We start from the raw sequence: 22,115 nt of genomic DNA, 5'->3' as shown, positions 1-22,115 counted from the left end.
GACGCCACGAGACGCGAAACTCTTCCTTGTAGACAAAGTCTACGTATGCTCATCTATGACCGATTTGTCTCACTCTCCCTAAGTAACTCTCTTTCACTCTGCGTAACCGAAGCAAATCTAAGATAATACGTCACTGTTCACAATTCAGAAATCTCCTGATTTTACGCCTGGAGTTATATTTTCCGCATCATCATGAATAAACCGACCCCTTCTAATCGCCGCAATATAGCCTTTTATTTTCCTTTTAGCCACGAGTGCAATACAACCCCGAAATCAACCACCAAAACCTTTGTAAAGAAAACAGTCGGTGTAATTTGTATTTAACTGTGCGCAGGAGATGGGTTAGCATTGTTCTTGTGCTTCAGTATTTTAACTTATCAACTTGAAAAAAATATCCTCTCAAACGCCATCAGGCCGCTCTCCATAGCATTATGACTCATCGCAATCCGAATGCGCCAATAACGATCACGGACCCGTTTCAGTTCATATCGTAAGGTTTGATATCGCATATTTCCAGAAGCAACCCCTTTTTTGGGTAAACTGCGTTTCAATAAAACAGTCATCATGTAGATTCAACCTATAACGTAACAGGTGTCCCCGAGCACTCTTAAGAAGAGTAAGGAATATGATTAAGGTAACTTATAGAAACAGGGCCAGGACTCTTTGGCATATACTTATAGGGCTTTAAAATCAATAAGTTATGACAATGACCATAGAGAGTGATATAATGTATATATTTATCAGAAATTACACAACAAACATTCACTTTATAACCTGGAACAAAGATGCTGGCGAATGGATTCATGGTTTGGGTTTTACTTTGACAGCAACATGGTTGAAGCCAATAAAGTTCAATTATGTTACTTTATTTGCTAAAATATGACGTAATGATGAAAATAATAATAATAATAACATAATATTAATAAAACGTTTATTTCATGAAGATAACACATTTAGTTACTTAGTATTTTTTTTACAATGTGGTCTTCAATTCATTCTACAAACGTATAAGTATACATTTCTCATTCAAACAATAACAAACACAACATATACAATGTTCAAATTTAAAAAAAATCGCATTTAAATAAACAATTTTAACAGACAGTCATTCACTAAAATCTTTGATTTGTCATAATGTGTTTTCTTTTAATTGTGTTTTAAAAATCGGTATAGAATTTCATACGGATTTAGCAAAATAAGTAAATAACTTCTTATCATAGTTAGTCTTGATTTTCCTGAATGAATTTACATGTTATTATTAAAGTAGAAAGTAGAAGAAACTACTGAATCCAAATCATTCTGCAATGTTTTTTGAATATCTTTCACTCTAAAACCAGATGTGTGCATAGTGGAATCATACGTGAATAGGTCAATACAGGAATTATTGAGTGAAACTATATATCATTGATGTAAATCGAACAGAGAAGAGGTCCTAGAATGGGGCCTTGTGGGTCACCACTTTTAACAAATCTCCTACTTTTACGCATTGGCGACGCATAAGTAAGTATGAGGTTATAAGCTTAAGGCTGGAAACAGAGAAATGATATAGTTTCAAGTTATGTAGAAGAATACCGTGATCCAACAAATCGAAAGCTTTACGAAAATCTAGAAAAACAGTTCCAACAATTTAACGAGAATCAATATCTTTCAACCAAGAATCAACTAATCGTATAAGAGTTGTTTGACATTTGTGATTCTGACGAAAACCAGATTGGAGATAATGTAAGATGTAAAATTTATGAAGATAGGTTCTCAATAGATTGCGATTGGCCGATAGTTGTTTTAAGGTCGACTGGAAATACTCCACTTTAAATGCTTTAAGGAACAACTATTTTAACACACCAAACGTACACAATATGATAAAAAACACAAATGAAAAATTGAATAGAATGGTTAAGCACTTAAATTAATTATGTAACGATATACTAATCTTTACAAATAAACTTGTAAGTAAACTTTGAATTAAGTGCAACAAACACGGCCTGTAAATCAACTTCACACTTCAAAAAAAACACCTACTGCTGCCATCAGAGATTTGGCGTATTACGTATAACGCGGAACTTACAATTAAAGAGGCGGGCTCATTATCACATAAGGTGTCCATACATGAAAATGTTGCGTAGGGTTTCACTTAAGGCGAATAATTAAATCGTTAAAAATGATCGCAAAATCCACAAGATAAATAACGAAACTCTTTGAATAGTTAAAACTGAATGCCCGAAGCTGTCGTTGGAGCGATATAAATTGACGGTCTTAAAATGGAATTACGATCATGTGTTGCTTCACCGATGAGCATAGTTTGCAAACATTAGTTACATATTTGGCAAATAAACAAGAATAGGATTGATCGGAAGATGTGTCATGGTTAAGTTGACAATCGCTGCATGCAACGTAGATTTCTTTCGTATGTCATGGAATATGATTAAATTAAATGATCAGATCACGTTCGTATATGTCCTGTTGTTGGCACTTTTATTCTACCAGATCTTTTTTTATCACGGCATAATCAGCTTGCTGATCATTTGCATCTTTATTCCTGCGAAGGTTTAGAGCATGGGAGGTATCATATCCACTATCGCCATCTGTTTCTGTCTTTCCATAGACGTTATCTGTACCGGAGCTCTTCATGTCATGTATGTTCAAATGGTTGTATGTTTCACTGTCATTTCCGAATTTATAACTGAGTTTGCCGTCGATCAGGTTATTGGATATATCGTATTCATTTTCAGTTTGTCTGTCCGACTTTGGCGGTTTTCCGTTTTGATGAATATGATCGTACTCATCAGATTGATATAAATCGACTTTGTTATAAATGTTATAAGGCTCAGCCAATGCAGACATGTCGTAATTATTAAAAGTATCATTCTGCGACATTCCAATTGAATCATAATGGTCAACATCGGTCGTATCTGGCTCTCCATAGTCTTCGGTCTCCTCCCTGGTCTCTCTCTTATAAGTTTTTTCAAGCACAAAATAAGAATGATTTGAGGCTGTTAGGTAATTCATTGTGTATGTCGAAGATTCAAGTATCGGTGCTGGCACAAATGATATTTCTGTTTTTGTGTCTTCGTTATGGTTGCCCTTTTCACCATTGCGTGTGTAACACCTTTTTGGAAGTCCCCTTTATTAAAGTCAAACAAACGTAGCATTTGTTTATCATTTAAAGTGGTATATAGTATTAGTCGGATACATCAATTTATTTTAGCTATCTTATAGACTACTGCATGACCTCTGAAGACTTCTAGTCCTTTTTGAGTTATGACCGAAGTTAACAAGGACACCGCGGATCTGCACGTGAACGAGGACATCAAAGGTACTGAAGATACAACTTAGCATTTTCTTTGAATATCAAATGGGCGATATACTTGTTCTTTATAAGGGTCAGTAAACAAATACACGGTAAATAATGAAATCAAATTTAACAGACAAGTTCATTGTGTCACTTGAACAAGTATACTTAAAAAACTTACTTTCTTTTCAAGAACATAAGCACAATGATCGTCACAATAATCAGCAATGCCATAGATACGGACAAACCAACAGCAAGACCTGCCGTTGATCCTGTGAAATATATAAAAACAACAACATTCGGATGATTATGTGGTCATACCCATTCGTGACATCAAGTGTCTTAGTTGAGTCGTCCGCAATAAATATACATTTAACATACAACTTTTGTTCATTGCTCTTTTTGTTTCTAAATTGTTAGGTGTAGGAAACAAATACGAGTTGTACTCAAACAGTTATACGAAAGGCTTGATTTGTGCTCAATAAACACTACAGGCATACCAAAAAAGACAGGTCGCTCATATATATTGTTAGATTCAGAAAATGTGGACTGTTAATGAATCTACATCTCTGTTATTCCATATATCGGGTGTTACTCTTTAAAAAATGTAGAACATCATTATTACACTCATTCGTAAATTCAAATTTTGAATTATTCCAAATACTAGAAATCACCAAATTCAATTGCTTTTCTGACGCGCTTAAGCGTTTAGGATACACATATAATTTAAATCTAAACATTTTAAAATGTCACACAGATCAGAGGTCTGTTACAGAGGGGTATATCGGTATTCAATTGTGTAGTCAATGTTCCTCGGAGACCTTTGTACGAACCTATGCAAAGCAGATATATATGTATTGTCTCTCCTTGCTAACCACTTTGCTACGTATTATCGAGACACTTCATGGTTGAAGATATATTAAATTCACACTTAACAATTGCTTCCGGAACGTCTGTGTTAAGTAAAGTGGTCGAATGAAACCCTCTAAAGTGCTTAATACCTTTAAATTTCGAAACTTATGTAAAAATAAAAATATATGTTTCGTCAGAATGTGTTATGTCAGATTTTTTACAGTATGACTATTTTACTTTTTTGTATAACAATTTGAGTTCTCATTTGTAAATTCTTAGGGTGTCTATTATACTTTAAATGCATCAGGATTTATAGTTAATTTAGATTCTCGGCCGTTGAATTGAGTGCCATAACATATAGTTATTCACTTCAGGTATTGATTGTAAAGATTTATTGGAACATACTTATGTCTTCGATTATTTTATTATATTTTTTAAATGTTTTGCTTAAAAATGATATTTGCTCTTTATATGACTTTAAGATAATCATGTTTCCCCCTAAAATGAAAATGTTAGGGTCGCTTCATGAAAATAGTTATCTCTATAAACACGCCCTCTTCATCATTGTCAAATGTGTATCTGTTGTTATGACATTATTGGTTGACGTTGTAGGACCTGATGTGGTCTAGGCGTACGTAGGTCGCTGAGAAAACTATGCGGAAATCCCAAACATTAAATACGAAATAAATATCCCGACATGGACTGTATGAATGGAAATTAAGTAATTAATTATGTCAGTAAGCACATTTAAGACACATTTAAGAAACTGGTAATAGTTAAAACTGCTCGAAAGAGTAGTTTCTGATTTTACATTTTGTACTTTAATAACTTGACGAGAACTAGCAAAGAAAACAAAATTTAATAAGCCCACAATGTATCAATAAATGCACTAATAAGCCAACTTATTCTAAATTCGTACAAAAAGTATCACTAAATGTTTGGGTTACTCGTTTACGATATGCTTTAACTGACATTTGAATGGAAAAGAATAAAACATGTAAAACAGATCGCGTCTTAAAAATATCATTTTTAACTACTATGAGTAATCATCGTACACAATTACACCAAAGCAACTCTTGTTAGTCACTAGATAATTGTCTATGGTTAATGTCCATGAAATGAAGTATGTATTGAAAAAAAGTGTGTAAAAGCAAGAGTTCGAGATATTTAACGTTTATAAAAAGCAAATAGTGACAATACAGGGGTGTAACGCTACTTCGATTTCCTGAACTTTGTCAATTAAGGAAATAGGAAAAACAGAGGTTCTAATAGTCTGATTATACCTGTAGTTTTCATTGTACTGTGTATTGTAACTCGAATTTAAAATCTCTACACTATTTCCACGCGTGTTAGTGTGCGTAATTTTTAATCTAAAAGAGAGGCCGAAGGAAAGATTTTCACTGGATTATTTTCCATTTTTTTGGTGTTTAGAGTTAATTTTATCATTGTTTATGGCACAGAATGAAAAGTAGACCATGTATAAAAACAGCGTGTTTAAAGGACATGCACATTAAATAGGACATTAATGGTATTTAAATGGACTTTTGATGTAAAATGAATACTTCATCACTCTCACTTGCATGATAGTATGCGTGAGAGTTGTCTTGTTTTGTGTTGTGGAGAACATTGTAGACAACTCACTTGTCCCGCTCGATGACCACCAACCAATGCAGCCTCATGTAGAGGTCTTTCACCAAGATTGTACATAAATTGGCCTGTGGTCAAAAGAGGCCCCGTCAAAGCAGTCCCTGGGTTCCTTTTTACTTAATTAGCAATAACTTTCTCTAAATCACAAGGCAAAGACTTTTAATTATTTGTATCTATCCCCATGAAGTGGCTATTAACCAAAATAGTTCAAATAATGTTCCTATGGTCAAAGTGTGCCTTGCCTTGGGGGTCCTAGGATGGTTCTTTACCAAGTTTGTTCAAATTATGTTCTTGGGGTCTAAACTGGCACTGCCCTTGTGCTACCAGGTTCTCTATATAATTATAGAGACTTATTTTTTAAATTAAAATCTTATTAAAACTACATTTCCCAGACCATTCTGTTGCAGTGGCTCTTTCCAAAATTGTTAAAAAATGCTCCTGGATTCAAAACTGACCGGGACCCTGGATTGGTATTGATAAAATATATCATGACCAGTAATATACTGAACTTTGAAATGACTTATGTAGGGAAATGATTGAAGAAATTTTATAAATACCGACCTAGGGATCCCAAGTATTGTATATACTTATACAGTTATATCTCATCTAAAACTGCCAAAACCTTTGATAATTGGTACGAAGCCTTATGTAGTGCTAACTACATCTATAGCAACCAATAACTTTCTAAGCAACCAGTGACTTCCTTAGTTGTTTATGACTTCCTTATCAACAACTACTTGTAACTTAAACCTTCCCGAGCAAGACGATATATACCGACTATCAACTTACTTACTTTGTATTCAATATCATTCACAAACTTATCGACCACCACTCACTTTTTTTGCAAGCTAAAACAACCTTAATAACCACTTATTTTGGTCATTTTAATAAGGTGAGCGACATAGGGCCATTTTGTTTTTGTTATATGAAAGTTGAGATGAAGCGACATACAACATTTCATAATAAGAATTAAACTCGCAGCATCGAAAGTTGAAACTACAACATTAAAATATGTACTAATGGCGAAATTGTATATTTTGTATTATGTTCTTTCCTAAGATGCTTTAACACTTTTTTGACAAAAGTTCCGTAACAAATACAGTCGAAACCCATTGGTTCGAATTTCCTAGGCTTGATTTCATCATTGACTCAAGTAAATGTTAAGGACCGATTTCTTTTTACTAAAGCTAAGCATCCCCGCTTGGCTCGAATTCCACAATGCTTGAGGTACTTACGCCAGTCCCTTGGAGCTCGGGCCAATGGGGTTCGACTGAATGTTAAACATTTTGACTTTTTCATTTTCCATTTAAGTTTGCAATATTGCAGTACAAACATAACACTATACTATGGAGACTTGGAGATTGGAAATTAGTTAAGTATAAGATGTTTATATGCTAGAGCTTTACTCCATTCAGGAGAGATTATATGTCTTATTTTCAAGTAGTTATACTTAATGTAAGATTAAGACTAAAGTTCAAGTAACTTTTGATAATACACTTGACAATTGTTTGTTGCAGCATCGAATGATGAAACTACAATATTAAAACATGTATTAGTCGCGACATTATAAACTTTGTATTATGTTCTTTTCTAAAGATGCTATAAGAATATTTTACAAAATTTCCTTAACAAATACAGTCGAAGCCCATTGGCTAGTACTTGCTTGGCTAAATTTCCTCATTGGTTTGAACTGGATGAAAGGACTTATTTCTTTATACTGAAGCTTAGCATTGCTGCTTCGCTCGAATTTCTCAATGGTCGAGGTACTATCGCCTGTCTCTGGGAGCTCAAACCAACGGGGTTCGACTGTATGCTTAATATTTTGACATTTTCATTACACATTTAAACATGCAATATTTTGCTTTTTTAACATTCTATTATAATAATATATAATAAAGATATAATCATAACAGTACGATATGGAGACTTGGCATTTGTATTGGTATATGTTCATAAGCTTGAGCTTTACTTCATTCAGGAGGGATTATAAGTCTTTTTTGCAAGTAGTTATACTTGATGTATGCCTTAGACTAAATTTAAGTAACTTTTGGTAACACAGTTGACAGTGGATTTAATGTTGTAAGCGTCTACACATTCGAGACCAATCCTTATTCAACAACATTTCAACGTTGAAGAATGGCTTTCAATGTTAAATTTTTGTGTCTATTGGATCTTTATAAAAGAATGAATATCGGCTCAGTCAAAAATTTACATATCATTACACATTTGAAATTCTGGTGTTGCTACTTGAACCAAAGGTTTTCAAGTTGTAAGTTTCAACACAATATTATTTTCACTTTTAGTAAACAAACACTCGTTAAAATCAAGACATTGCCGCATTTAACACTTTCATTGGCTTAATGAAACTGTTAACTAACATTGAAATGCCTTAAGATTCTTAACCATTTATATTTAAAACTTTGAAATCAAAAAGACGAAAGGGTACACACACAATGCTATTAACAAATTTACCGGAGATCCATTTAATTGTAAATTACATGTATCATTGTATCACATAGTTTACCTTGTTTAGGTTTTAATACAACCATAACGATTGGTTGTTGTAAACATTCTCTAATTATATTGGTAAAAATATCACTAGGCATATGGAAAAAACAATTGCTAAATTGGTGGAGCTACAGTAATTCCTTTTCTTTCTATCTCATGTAATGGAAAAAAGGTAGTTCAATACCTATATAAATACTAGAAAGAAACATCTCATTTTCATTTCCTTTCAACGTCTTAATGTATTTATTTATTGATGACGCCATGCACAAAGTATAAAATTAAGACGTTATCTAACCGTGTGAGACAAGACAATTTTAATGAAAAGATTTAATCTCAGTATCTATTGTATTTTTAAGCGGAATTTAAGATAAAAGATTGTTTTAAAATCTTCCGAGTACTAAATTAAAAAAGAATCTGATACTCGTAGTCATATAAAACATGGTTCGCTTAATACCACATTTCCTCAACTCGTTGAAAGAAATGTGTCCTATATATATATATGACGAGACGTGATAGGTTCTATGTGGGGAAACAAATAGAGTATATAAAGTTATATTTCTAGGTAAACCTTTTGTATATTTGACGGGTGTTGTGGTTGATTCAGAATAGGTTAGTTGTGTTTCTCATGTCGATACTTAGGGTCTTTCCGATGTGCCGTATTCAGTGTAAAAACTTGACCTGTATCCTAGTGCCTCTAAACTGGATCTTGGATAAATATAAGCCTACTGGGCTAATTTCTTGTAGTTTACATTGCATACTTACTACAAAATAGTTTTAAAATCAAAGGTAAGATTTTATCATTTGCTAAACCTTGTTTACGGTTTAATATAACAATCACGTTTTTTAAAATAACAAATATGGAATACAACATGGTCAGAAAATGTATCACTACTTGTTGTTTTTTTCCTTGATAAGCAACATTCCAGCAAATCATACGATCACACCTTATTTTATTTTCATGATATGGAGGGTAATTGTTTGTTTCAGTGTTAAGTCGCAATTTATTTCATCGAATAAGCACCAAAGGTTCAAAAGTTATATTTCACGAAATATTTATTTTTGGTGATCACAACCTGAAATATTTTGCGGTCTTACTCTGATATAAACATTTTATTCTTTTTTCTTATTTGCTAAAAAATGATATAAAATTACATTTAATTGTCGTTTTTTTAGAAATCGCGCCATATTGTATGCGAATTTAACCTCATTTCGGAAATGACGTCATAAATATTCTGTCCCAGAACAATGTGCGCTAAAATTGATTTGTACGTGAAAGAGCTAAAAATAAAAAAGTAAACAATATCAAATTGATAAATTCACTGTTTGAAACGGTGAAATGTCAATTTCATTTTACTGGTATTTCTACAACCCACCGGAAAGTATAATTTTATAATTAACATATTTTTCAATAAAGGAGTTCATATTCCATCTTATTTTACGAGCTAAACGTGACATTTACTGTTGATTTTGTAGCAAACCTTTTGCTATTGGATACTTAATGTGTTCAAACTTTATACGGCATAAAATCTTTAAAAACAGTAATAACCTTTTTTACTCTTGGCTGGTGCCGTGGTTGATTCCGAATAAGATGAGTGTGTCTCTCGTGTCGATATCGTGGGTCCTGTCGATGGGCCATCTGAAAAATATTAAACAAAACATTAACGTTAAAGCAAATACTGTGTTAAAACTTGACGTTGATCCGTATGCCTTTGAACAGGATCTTTGTTAAAAATGTTAGGCTAGTTCTTGTAGTTTCTACTGTATAGTTATTTCTTATCAGTTTTGTTATCACAGATAAGATATTTTAAAATGTATATCATAATATTTCTGGTATGTTACTGTCACAAACGTATATAGGTTACTAGTGATATATCTTAGACAAACTACAACGCTGAATGATATCGTCGAAAACGTGATAAGTTAATTAAATATGATTTATTGAAATGACATTAAAGTCATGGTTTTACTTGTATTGTCAACCGAAAGTGAAACTTCGTCGAAAGTAAAAGAATGATTTTAGTATAAACATAATATGTTAAGAGTCTGTCCCATCAATAATTGAGCATTATTCTACACACACACGATCCAAACCATGACATGAAACCATATGAAAACTAAATAATAAATCAATTATTTTTTGGAAAAAAGGTAAGGGGGCCAGAAACTCCATCATCAAAATGTATACAAAATTATTGACCACAATATTACCAAAAACATCGGCATGTTTAAGCAATTCAAAATGTCTTCTACGTAGAGTATCATCTAGTTTACCATAGCGCACAGAATCAAGCATAAATGCAGTGTAGATCGTCTGGATTTGACTATCTAAAAAACTGTTTGTTTGCAATAGAGAAAAACAGGAAATAATTCCAGTTTAACCTTTTTAACATAGTTTAGGCATGCAGAGTTGTTAAACAATTGTAATGAAAGCTTACACTTAACAAAACATTAAGTACGTACAAATGATATTCATGCTCAAATTGTATTTACCTCCTATGCACAAGCTTTTTCTCGATTCACCTTCGTGAGCAAATCTGACGTACGAAGTCCGGTTTATAAGCTCCACATATGCATACTTCAAAGGTGGATTGGTGCTTTTGTCTGTAAGGTAATGGATCAGTGTATTTCAAACGACGTTTGATAAAACTATCATATACTTTCTCAAGTTTGCACATATACTCTTTCATTTAAAACAATTATAATTTTAAAAATATGTAAACACATAGATACATTGTTTAAAATATCATCATAACAAATCAAACAATTCTGTATTCTTTCAAAGAATTGATTTTTATACTAAACATGATGCCTCCCCATTAACGCGAATATCTACATGTTATACAATCTATGGTGCTTATATCACAGACTTTCTCAATTTTACACACATTCTTGATTCAAACAATTATAACTGTTTTAAGTTTGTTGATATGTTTGAAATATCAACAAAACAAATCATACGTTTCTACATTCTTTAAAAGATCAATATATACCCGCATAAATGTCTCCCCCTTCACGCATCTTTATATTCAAAGGATATATTTGATAACAATTCTGCCGTTGTAATATACATTAACTTTATGACTAAGAACAAATGTAAAGAAGGAAACCGTGCAGAGCAAAATCGTGAAGTATTAAATCCATAATCGTGAATCATTTTAAAGGAATATATTTAAAAACATTGTTTCGTTTTATCCCCCGCCTAGACTGTATGTTTCCGTCCTTTGTTGTCTATATAAAATTGCCGAAGCGATGCTGTTGACATGATATTCGCATTGTTGTCATGGTGCATGGATGCCGAAATATACATTCGATTTTTGTCTTAGTTGTTTGGACACATGAAGTGCACATACAATATTTTCTATCACGTAAACAATTTTAAAGGTCCTTAAAGTATTATCAAAAGTAACTAGAAAACATTGCATAGTAAAATTTACTAAGTTACGGAAATTAGATAATTAAAATGTATTAATTCATCCCATATTAATATTACAAATCAACGTGTTAAATATGATATAGCGCGTTGTGTCTTTTATCATCGATTTGGTAAAACAGTCGCCATATCGAATTTAGTTTTCGAGAAGTACCGAGTCTTTGCTCCAGACAAATTTCAGGTCTACAACTCCAGGAAATGTTCAATTTAACTTTCAGTCATTGTTTCCTTTCCGAGTTGTTCTTAAAACCGTTGTTAGCAAACAACAGTATCCGGTATAAGTTTGCCAATCCGGTTTATTTGCAATGTTTTTTTTAGTATTTAAGATATCAACTTGAAAAGCGGCGCATAGAAAGTTTGCCTGTCAAATTTGAATTTTTTTAAGTAAACTTCCATTTTTTAAAGAAGTATGAAACTTTACTTTCCAAAATTGATTTCTTCCGTTGGCCATAATCAAATATTTCAATTTGAAGCAGAAAATGATATTTCTTTTTATATTTTTAGTAGTAGTTTAATAGACATCATTAAAGTAAAAAAAACTTTTTTTTATTTTGTCCAAATGGCTGTCCATTTTGAGATTATTCTACTGGCAAATTCCACAGTCAATTTCTATTATTGAAATCCACCATTTGGAGATTACAGAAGTTGGTGGATTATAGAATTTGGAAATAACAGATTTCCACAGTATAACAGCTGATGTGGTAAAATAACGTTGGGGATAAAATAAATGGGATGTATAACTGTCCACATATATTGATAATTACTATTTAAGTAGTTATCTAGATAATTCAAGTAAATAACACAAATAAACAATGTAAACAGTAGCCTGATTTCGCGTATGCCATCGGCGTTCTCACTTGTGTGCAATCTAAAGCAGTTTTAATGCTAAATGCTCAGATGTATTTTCTTGCCATTCTTTTTCCGAAATCCTAACACGCAATCTACTTATAAAATGAAAGGAAAAAAACTAGAGTGCTTTCTTCAACTTCCTGGGTATGCTCACGATTAACTACAAACTCAATAGGCCAAAACAGTAACATCGAACACCACGTCGAAGGGGAAATATGTTAGTCAACACCTCACTATCGTTTTGAACGAACGGACGGATGCAGCAATGTTGTTATTGATTAGGAAATAAATGAAGAACGAATATTAACGGTATTACTTCTACCAAAACATCAACATGTTGAATAAGAATGTGTTAAGATATAACATTTAGCTATGATAAATACTCTTGCATTTCAACCATGTATTATATTGTTATGATGGTTTAATTAAATGAAACTCTAGCAAGCATCGAATACGTTAAGAAACATAGTGAAACCTGCTCATAGGCATCATTTTTCTATTATTACTCTGCATAAAATAAAATTTGCTCGATATCAACATATTTTGCAGTGGTTGTGTAACGATAAATAAAGTACTTCTTAACAGGCAATATTTATCCAAGGCATAGTTATCAAGTGTTTGAATAACAATTGAACGAATTACCGAAAAAAGACATTAACTTTCTTGAACATCTTATTGTGACTTTAATTTATTCTGTATAAAAAAATCTTTGTCTTCATTTATTGATTTAATTTTTTGAAATTTAACCTTAATTTTGGGTCGTAATGGAAACAAAACGAAAAAGAAATGCGATGAGTTGATCAAAATTTATTCTTACTGTCTAATATTTACACCTCAACTTTTATTCCTTAAATGAACTGACTTTCGGCAATTGCGTTTATCAATCGATGAACGCAACATCTTCGGAATTGTTCGGGTCGCAATTCATCGCATAACAATAGATATGAAAACTATTGATCTTGTTATTGTTTGTATTGTGTCAGCAGGTCCCGTAAAACATAAATCAACATTTTAGAAAGTGTTAATTTATTATATTTTGAATGTATTGTTGGTGTTTTATTTTTACTTTTAAAAGTGATTTCAAGTGGTTGTTCTTTTCCCGCGTTATTGTGACGTCATTTGAAAACATGTTTCTGGTTACCTTCGGACTCCACACACTTTGACCAGCCCAAGTGCGTTCATACCCCGATAATGGCATCAACCTCGCAATTCATTCCTTAAATAAACTCGACTTTCAAACGTATTCAACAACTTAAATATGGCGCTTTGAAACATGATATCACTTTCAACAACAGCTAGACCCCCTATTATCAAGGTGCGAAAACATTTTTATTAAAGAAACAATAACAAAAGTCAAGAACACTTTAAAATGAGAAGACAACACGAATTATTTAAAAAAAAAAATAGGGTCCTTAGCTTGATTCTGTTATGAAAACTGTTTGGGTCTGGATTATAATTGTTCGGTTATAATTTTAAATCTATTACAGTTAAACAAAAATAGAAAAAATAGTATCTTGTTGAATATTTGACGGATATTTACAAATAATCAGTTTTTACACTATTTGATGTACAGTTCACAAGGTTTAAAATCGTTTTCCCAAAAAGGCAGTTACAGAATCCTTAGATCTATATGACATCATAAATCGGTATAGTTACTTTGATGTGTAAATGGTCTGTTTGTGGTTTTTATACCTGTATTTGTGATACGGTACAGAATCTCAATAATACTTTGTCACTATAGAAAATATTTAAGGCACGATAATTACGTTTATCTCATGTATAGTAATATACTGTGGCTTGCTGATGTTGAAAGTCATATCATATTTTTTTTTAAACATGATTTTAATTTATTTGTAAGTACAGTCCTGTTATAACGTATTTGTGAGAGCCTGACCACGGCGGACACGGACATTGAAGTGGGTTTTGTTATTAGAATATAACATGTACTTGTAGGGTAGTATCTAATGAAACGAAGAAGAGAAGAAACGACAATACATGTATTTATAAAATAGCTAGTTTATTAGTTGATGAATGATAATTGTTTCAACAAAAAATCGTACATAATGTGCCACTAGAGGTTTGTACACAATTCAGGATTAAACAAATCATGTAAGGTACGACAAGTTTGGTTACTAAAGATTTCCTTCGTGTTAGAAAAGAACGTGTTTGAAGGTTGAACCATTGTTATTCCATCAAAGGAACCCCTTTTTCGCGAAAAACATGTTTAAGCATCAAGTTCGTTACTTTTTCCGTTATTATGTTTGTATTATGTATATATTAACTGTGTTGCTCGTTTGTTAGCGATTTGAAATTGTGAATACGATCTGGTTAACGTATTCAAATATTTTGATATAAAATATTTACCTCAAAAGCCACGATTCTGTTCCTTAAACATATACCCATGGTTGAAAGTAAACTACAGGTTTAAAGCGTACTGTATTCATGTTTAAAATGAAACACACATTTTTGTATGTGTTTAAAGCGATAGTTATGTCAAATGGTTTCCATTCAAAAGATCCTTTATTAAAAAGCAGTTGTTGGTAACATTTGTTAACACCTACAGAGAACATTGGTGTACAATATGTATACCATAGGTTGATCTACTTGACATAAAAATACACAAAATATGAACCATGACATTCGTTTAACTGGTAAGCCTATGACAAACACTTAAGTAAATAGTTGCATCTACAAACACGTGAACTCGTTTTAATATTGTGAAAATATAAGACGGTTAACCCATTAAGACTAATGTACATACCAAGCATATCGTTCAAAGATATAATAGATTCTTTTCTAATTATTCCTGTCCAGTGGTCCTGCTCGTGCTGGTTTGTAAAATTCCCATTTTCGATACTTTGTATCGATGCAGGGAATTTTCTTGCAACGATGCAGTTTTCAACAGCCTGGGCCCAAATAACATCAGATCGATTGTGTATTTTCGCCACCGGATTATCTTCTATAAGAGAATAATTTACGAACAAATCACACTTAAGTAAACATTGAGATGTTCGATTCGGTTTTACCCACTGGTCTACAGCGTGATATACGGCGTATATACAACTTCTATTACCATTACCACAACAATAACAACAACAACAAAAACAACAACAGCAATAACAACAACTACAACAACAACAACAACAACATCAACAACATGAACAACTACTGCTACTGCTACTACTTCTACTACTACTACTACTACTATTACTACTACTACTACTACTACTACTACTACTAATACTACTACTACTACTACTACTACTACTACTACTACTACTACTACTTCTACTACTACTACTACTACTACTACTACTACTACTACTACTACTACTACTACTACTACTTCCACTATAACTACCATTATTACTACTACCACTACTGCTGATTCTACTTCTACTGCTACTACTACTACTACTACTACTCCTACTTCTTCTACTACTATTACTTCTACTACTTCTACTACTACTACTACTACTACTACTACTACTACTACTACTACTACTACTACTACTACTACTACTACTACTACTACTACTACTACTACTACTACTACTACTACTATTACTACTACTACTACTACTACTACTACTACTACTACTACTACTACTACTGCTTCTACTACTACTACTACTATTGCTACTACTACTGCTGATTCTACTTCTACTGCTACTACTACTACTCCTACTTCTTCTACTACTATTACTACTACTACTTCTACTACTAATACTGCTACTTCTACTTCGCCACTAACAGAAAACGGACATTGCCCTCGAATCAATGACAGAATATCAACTAACACCGACGGAGAAAGTTTCACGGGGATCGCTTCAGAGCTATTTCAATGTGTTGTCGTGCACGTTGTCGTTCTCGTTTTATGTACATGAGGCGTAAGCCTTGTGCCTCATTGGGTCTTCGTTAATTGGCTGCTAATGAGCTCAATCAGTCAAAACTCAACTACATCATTACTTACAGTACTTCAATTATATTGATATGTCCACAATGTTGCACAGTGAACTTTTGCAAACGTATAAAACATTTGATGATATAGATTTTCAAACGGTTGATTTATAATGCATGGATTGTCACTATGCTTGAGGCTGTAATTCCAGCAATGATCAATAATAAAAGCATTATTATACATCTTTTAAGGATGGATAAGTGCACCGTCAGATATGGTCTAATAAATATAAGTATTCGAAACACAAAATCTTATGTTATTAGCCGAAATCCTTTCAATATTGGATGAAATATGGTTGGTGCCTTACTTCATACCAAGGGACTTTTCACACTTTATTGCAACAATACTAACATTTAAAAGCAATACCACTCGAATAAAGGAGCTAGTTCGCTCCTCAAATCACATGCCGTTTACACAAAAACAAATGTTATAGTGTACACAACTCTTAAACGACAGTTGTTTACTAATAGGTACACTTTAAGTTCATAAAACCATGGGGTTAATGCAAAAAGGAATCGTACCTTTTTAATTATTCATTTTCGCGAGGTTCCCTTGGGCATTATCGCACCGAATTATATACCCAGTTTAATAATCATCCAGTTTAAACTATCTTACCTGCCGACCAACCTTAAGTGACTCCAATAAACCCATTTGTTGAGTGGATGCTAAAAATTGTCATGCTTTGGTATACAAAATATAAGTAATTACCTGAAATATATTTGTTGCTGCATAATAGCGCTGGGTTGGAATTAAAAGTGGCACTGCATGAATTCCAATAATAATTATATCCAGGACTGTAATTATAGAAGAACAGTAGGCAGTTTCTGTGAATGTCTTGTGAATGTTCGCTAGGAGGAACTGAAATATAAAGGTTGATGTATCAGCCACGTTCGCAGTACACCATGTGCATAATCTTATTTTAAATGAAATATCAAGATATATTTTATTGATAACTATCAAAACCCTATTTCATTTGCGCCTTTTGAGGGAAAAGGGACCTTCTACCAGGATGTAAATAGCTTATTCTGTAAACTGACAGACTTTCCTGTGCTGATTTCCGTTGAATATTCTTTTAATGCAAGCAACCATTTGTTTGTTTTACCTGGAGGTAAACATAATAAATAAATGTTTTAGTACCATTTTCTACTGTGTACATTGAGAACACGTCCATGTCAGTTGTGTCACCACATGGATATTGAAAAGCTTCTTCACATTTTCTTTACACGTCTTCTCCCGCGCGGCGTTATTACCGGCACATTTACATCGCAAACCCTAAAATAGTATTTATACTTAAATACCTATTTTTGAGCTACATTGGCCATTGTGGAAATGCCATATAGGTTATACCTCATTACCTCATCAGTTAGTTTAAACAGCAAGACATACATGTCAAAAAGAGGCCAGTATTTCTTCAAAATATAAATAAGGTCTTGTTGATAACAAAACATTAAAATTTCATTGTTTGACACAGTTTAATGAAAAACAAACTATACGTGCAATTTAAGATTTAAAGCAACGGAATACAATTTGAATGTTACATGTTCAACTGCTTTAGAGTAAGAATTTAAAGCTAAATGCAACATAATGTTAATACTATTTCAAATACTGACATTAACAGTAATAATTATCATTAATTACCCATTTAAGATGAGTATATATGTACTATATTAATCATATTAATAGAATATTAATTTTCACCAAAATTGCAAAAACCAAAACAAAGAATACTTATTATTTAAATTAATGCAAATGATTTAAAAGAAGAGGCCTCTTTGAGTAGTCAGAGGCACAAGCTTGAAAACATCTTTTCAATAGGAACCAGTAAATTTTATTGAAATCGGAAAAACATCAAAATCATCAGAAATATATGTCCTTAGAACAATTTACACAAAAAAAGTTTTAAATTGAAAGAGCTAAATATAACAATGCCGATTGCGAACACACATATGAATATATAATTGACACATATAATTGACCATGAACGGACAGAAATTACTTCTGTTGTGAAGTTACAATTAAGTCAAATAATCTTAATAGAAGCTTACAGAGATGACAAAACATTTCTAATATCTAATTTTGCGAATATTTCTTGTTCCTATAAATGTAATTAAAGACGTTTGTGTGACTTTTCCTTGAGGGTCCTTCCAATACAATATCACTAATTTCACTTTCCAATGATATTTTATCGACAAACCAAATAAGTATTGCTTATTAAGTTAGATAAGTGCAATTTTTAGCCACATGTTTAATATTACTCTTTATTATAACGTTAAGAACAAAATTTCCTCAAAGCGATAACTCTGACATTTATAGTTAGAGAAACTTCATATAAAATAAACACATTGAAGGTTTTAAGTGCAAACATTCGTTTTGCAAGGCTAATTATATGTTTTATTCCCATAGTTCGGACTAGAAATGATGTCACAATGTTATCTTAAAGGACATACCTAAAACTCTTACCAATTTCGTGCTAAGTGGCACAAGTTAAAGCCATATAAAACGCACAGAAAAGACGGAATGCTACGAGACAATAAACATTTCATAAAACAAAAACGCTGTAGGACTGAAATTTCAATGGTTGTAGTTGATAAGTGAGCATTACATAAATTTACTTTTTTGAAATAGTTGCGTCAGTCCATTGATTACAATACATATCAAGCTTCTTAAACGCAGAATTCGTTATTCAGTCATCGGTTTGAATATTTACTCGTCCCAGAACTACTCACCGCTGTTGATTTTTGAATACCGAATGTTTTGCATCCTTTTGTACGTCTACATTCGCCCAGAGTTGAAACAGAATACTCGGCACCACCATTTAATTTCTCACATCCTTCAAAACAAAGGCATTTGCTAATGGAAGTTATTTCTGACAAATCAATCCATCGTAATGAATAATACTTTTTAGTAAATCTTTTAGTTAGCAGTTTGCTGACTCCAACAATAGCGAAACAAAGAACCTAAAGTTGGCAGGTAATATTTATTTATTGATATATATATCATATTCATAATGCCAAAACAGTATTTTAAAAACGAATAAGATAGAAACCGGCAGTTCTGTTACTATTTACGCCCTGTTTAGTTTGCATAAAATTAGAACAATGTTGTTTATAGTCCATTCTATCCACCAAGCTAAATTGCTTGAACGTGCAAAGGCTTGACGCTAAAAAAAAGAGTTTGCAACAAAATCATTACCAGTCAAATGTGCGATTTAATGTTCCAGAAACTGTGCTCATTTCATGTCCAACTACATTGCTTTTACTTATATATTAAAGCTGCCGTTGGTTAAGATAAAACTTTATCTATCTGGTGGTTGAGTATTTTCAAACAACTTATAATACGATTTGATGTTTGTGATTTGTAACGATCGTCCTCATTATATACTGAACTGTCGAGTTTACAAAGGCTAACCATGTCGAAAAGCTGTGTTTAATTGCTGAATCGTACATTCGAAGAAATATTACTGTTCATTCAACTTGATTCACTTGTTTGAATACGACGTCTTTATCTAGTGTTTGTATGACTGTATCAGTTAATAATTAATTGTATTCATTTTATTCAACATTGTCATGCTAGTTGATGGACACTTTGACTTGGACCTTCTTTTAATTTCGTTATTGATAATTGTTGTGGCAAATGAGAGGTTGCGTGCATATGAACTCGTTAAAACACGAGGAAGTTCGTGTTTCAGCTCATAGGCGTTAACTCAAATATTAAAATAATACCAAGTATATTAAAGCTATTATGTTGTTCTTTAAACTGTTTCAAACCCTTATCTGTCTTGTACATAACACCGAACTTATTCATTCGGACTTGTTTTTAGTATACATGTATGTATATATATATATATATATATATATACATAAATACATGCAATTACTTACCAACATAAGCAAAACTAATCCATGTTTTGGCAAATCCAATCCAAAATCCATTGTCTTGATCTTCTACATTTGTAAGAAATTCCAAACTATTGTTAACAATGCATGAGCCATTATCCCTGCAGACTACCCTTGGTTCTGCCATGGTGCATCTAGACTCGTCCCATTTCGTTTCATCTTGCGAAACAAACTCTCCCTTACCTGAACATTCCACAAGGTTAAGCATATAGATCTATATCTAATATAAATAGATCTGTTTCATTTAAAACAATTTTAAAAAGCCTGACAAGTTTATGCTTTCAACCAAGGGAGTAAAAATATATGAATAAACAGTTTGTATACTTTTGCACAATATTACCAAACTGACGAAGAAAACCTTTGTTTATTCAACCATGTTTATGCACATCCGCTCGCCAGATCACCAAACTGATCCAAATTTATAAACATAGTGCATACCCCCTCCTTAAACAATTATACGTGTTTAATGGAAATAAAATGAGTGTGCTAAAAGTTCGGCTGAGTAAACCTTACTTACAGAGTAAATAATTGCCTTCTTAACTGATGCTGGGAGTTCATACACATATAACTAAGGTAAAGACACTTTAAATTGATCTCGTTCTCCTTATCTAAGACAAAAATCAATTTTAAATGTACTTCTGTTTAAAAAAAATAATATTTAGAATTCCTTTAATAATCAATAACCTTTCCATCATATTAACTTTATTATAGATAATTATAATGATTGATTTAGAAGGAAGTCATTGTTTGTTTAGGTAGTCATGTTTTACAATTTTGATGAAGGACCACTACATGAGGTCATAGAAAACTTGTAACCCCTGGGGTGAGACCTCTTTTGACTACAGAGACAAAGTTTGTAAAGGACCACAGCATGAGACAGTATAATAAATATTATTGGTCTAGCCCATGCGTTTTTAGAGATTTTTTAATTCGTAAGCTAGAACAACCTGTTCAGAAGTACAATTCAAGGGCTCAAACTTATTGTAAATATTGTGTTTTATAAATAGTACTTAAAACTTTGTTAGCACCGCTAGAATATTTCTTTACCAAACATAGAAACATAAATAGAATGCGTATTTCTTTTCTATGATGTAACCTCGTTCAGAAATATCTTTCGAATTATCAACACCACTAAAAGTTTTTGAAAAAAATGAAATACGAGAATGCGCCCTATAGCATGAAACGAAGTCATTACATCAGCCGATCTATACTATGGATCTACCTATATCACCCAATGATATACTATATTTGAAGGAAGTTTTCTACCGAATGTAAAGAATTTTCGATAAATCTTACCGATTATGTTTATCATTCGAAAATGCCTGATTGGAAACTCTAAACTAAGAGTTACGAAACAGTCAAACTTATTTCAATGTTAAGCCCTTTGTTCATCTGGCCAATGCTTATTTGATATAGACTGCATATTTTTATTTGAGTAATTACAATATCGACGTCACATTTGTATGACACTTTAGAACATTCCTTTTTAATCAATATAATTATTTTGAGAAGCAATGCATTTTCCAGCACTGATTCATTTATTGATTTCAATAATGTATATGGTACTCATCGATATTTGAAGGTTCATAAAATTAGAAATTCTGATGGTCTGTATCACATTTAGAAACAAATTTAGCAACAAACTTTGAAATTCTAAAAAAAATGTATCTTTATATTTGAGTT

The 22,115-nt window shown here is 32.3% G+C and overlaps 1 protein-coding gene across 2 annotated transcripts; it reads right to left on the bottom strand.

Annotated features, from left to right (window-relative positions):
• Window positions 1-925: 925 nt before the first annotated feature.
• LOC128220550 (uncharacterized) lies at window positions 926-20,550 on the bottom strand. Of its 2 annotated transcripts, XM_052928988.1 has the most exons (9): window positions 20,418-20,550; window positions 19,263-19,366; window positions 17,674-17,808; window positions 17,245-17,394; window positions 15,337-15,534; window positions 10,787-10,897; window positions 9,843-9,932; window positions 3,471-3,561; window positions 926-3,121 (listed from the first exon to the last, which is right to left on the bottom strand). In XM_052928988.1, exons 3-9 carry the CDS (start codon window positions 17,705-17,707, stop codon window positions 2,473-2,475), a joined length of 1,323 nt encoding a protein of 440 aa, XP_052784948.1. In that variant the 5' UTR covers window positions 17,708-17,808; window positions 19,263-19,366; window positions 20,418-20,550; the 3' UTR covers window positions 926-2,472. The 2 variants fall into 2 exon arrangements, with proteins under 2 accessions (XP_052784948.1, XP_052784947.1); XM_052928987.1 differs by lacking the exon at window positions 20,418-20,550 and having other exon boundaries at window positions 19,263-19,412.
• Between the last annotated feature and the right edge of the window lie 1,565 nt (window positions 20,551-22,115).

This window comes from Mya arenaria, chromosome 15 (genome assembly GCF_026914265.1).
Source record: "Mya arenaria isolate MELC-2E11 chromosome 15, ASM2691426v1".
Taxonomy (NCBI): Eukaryota; Metazoa; Mollusca; class Bivalvia; order Myida; family Myidae; genus Mya; species Mya arenaria.
Note: the sequence above shows the minus strand (reverse complement) of the source record. Positions and strands in the feature narration are given on the sequence as shown.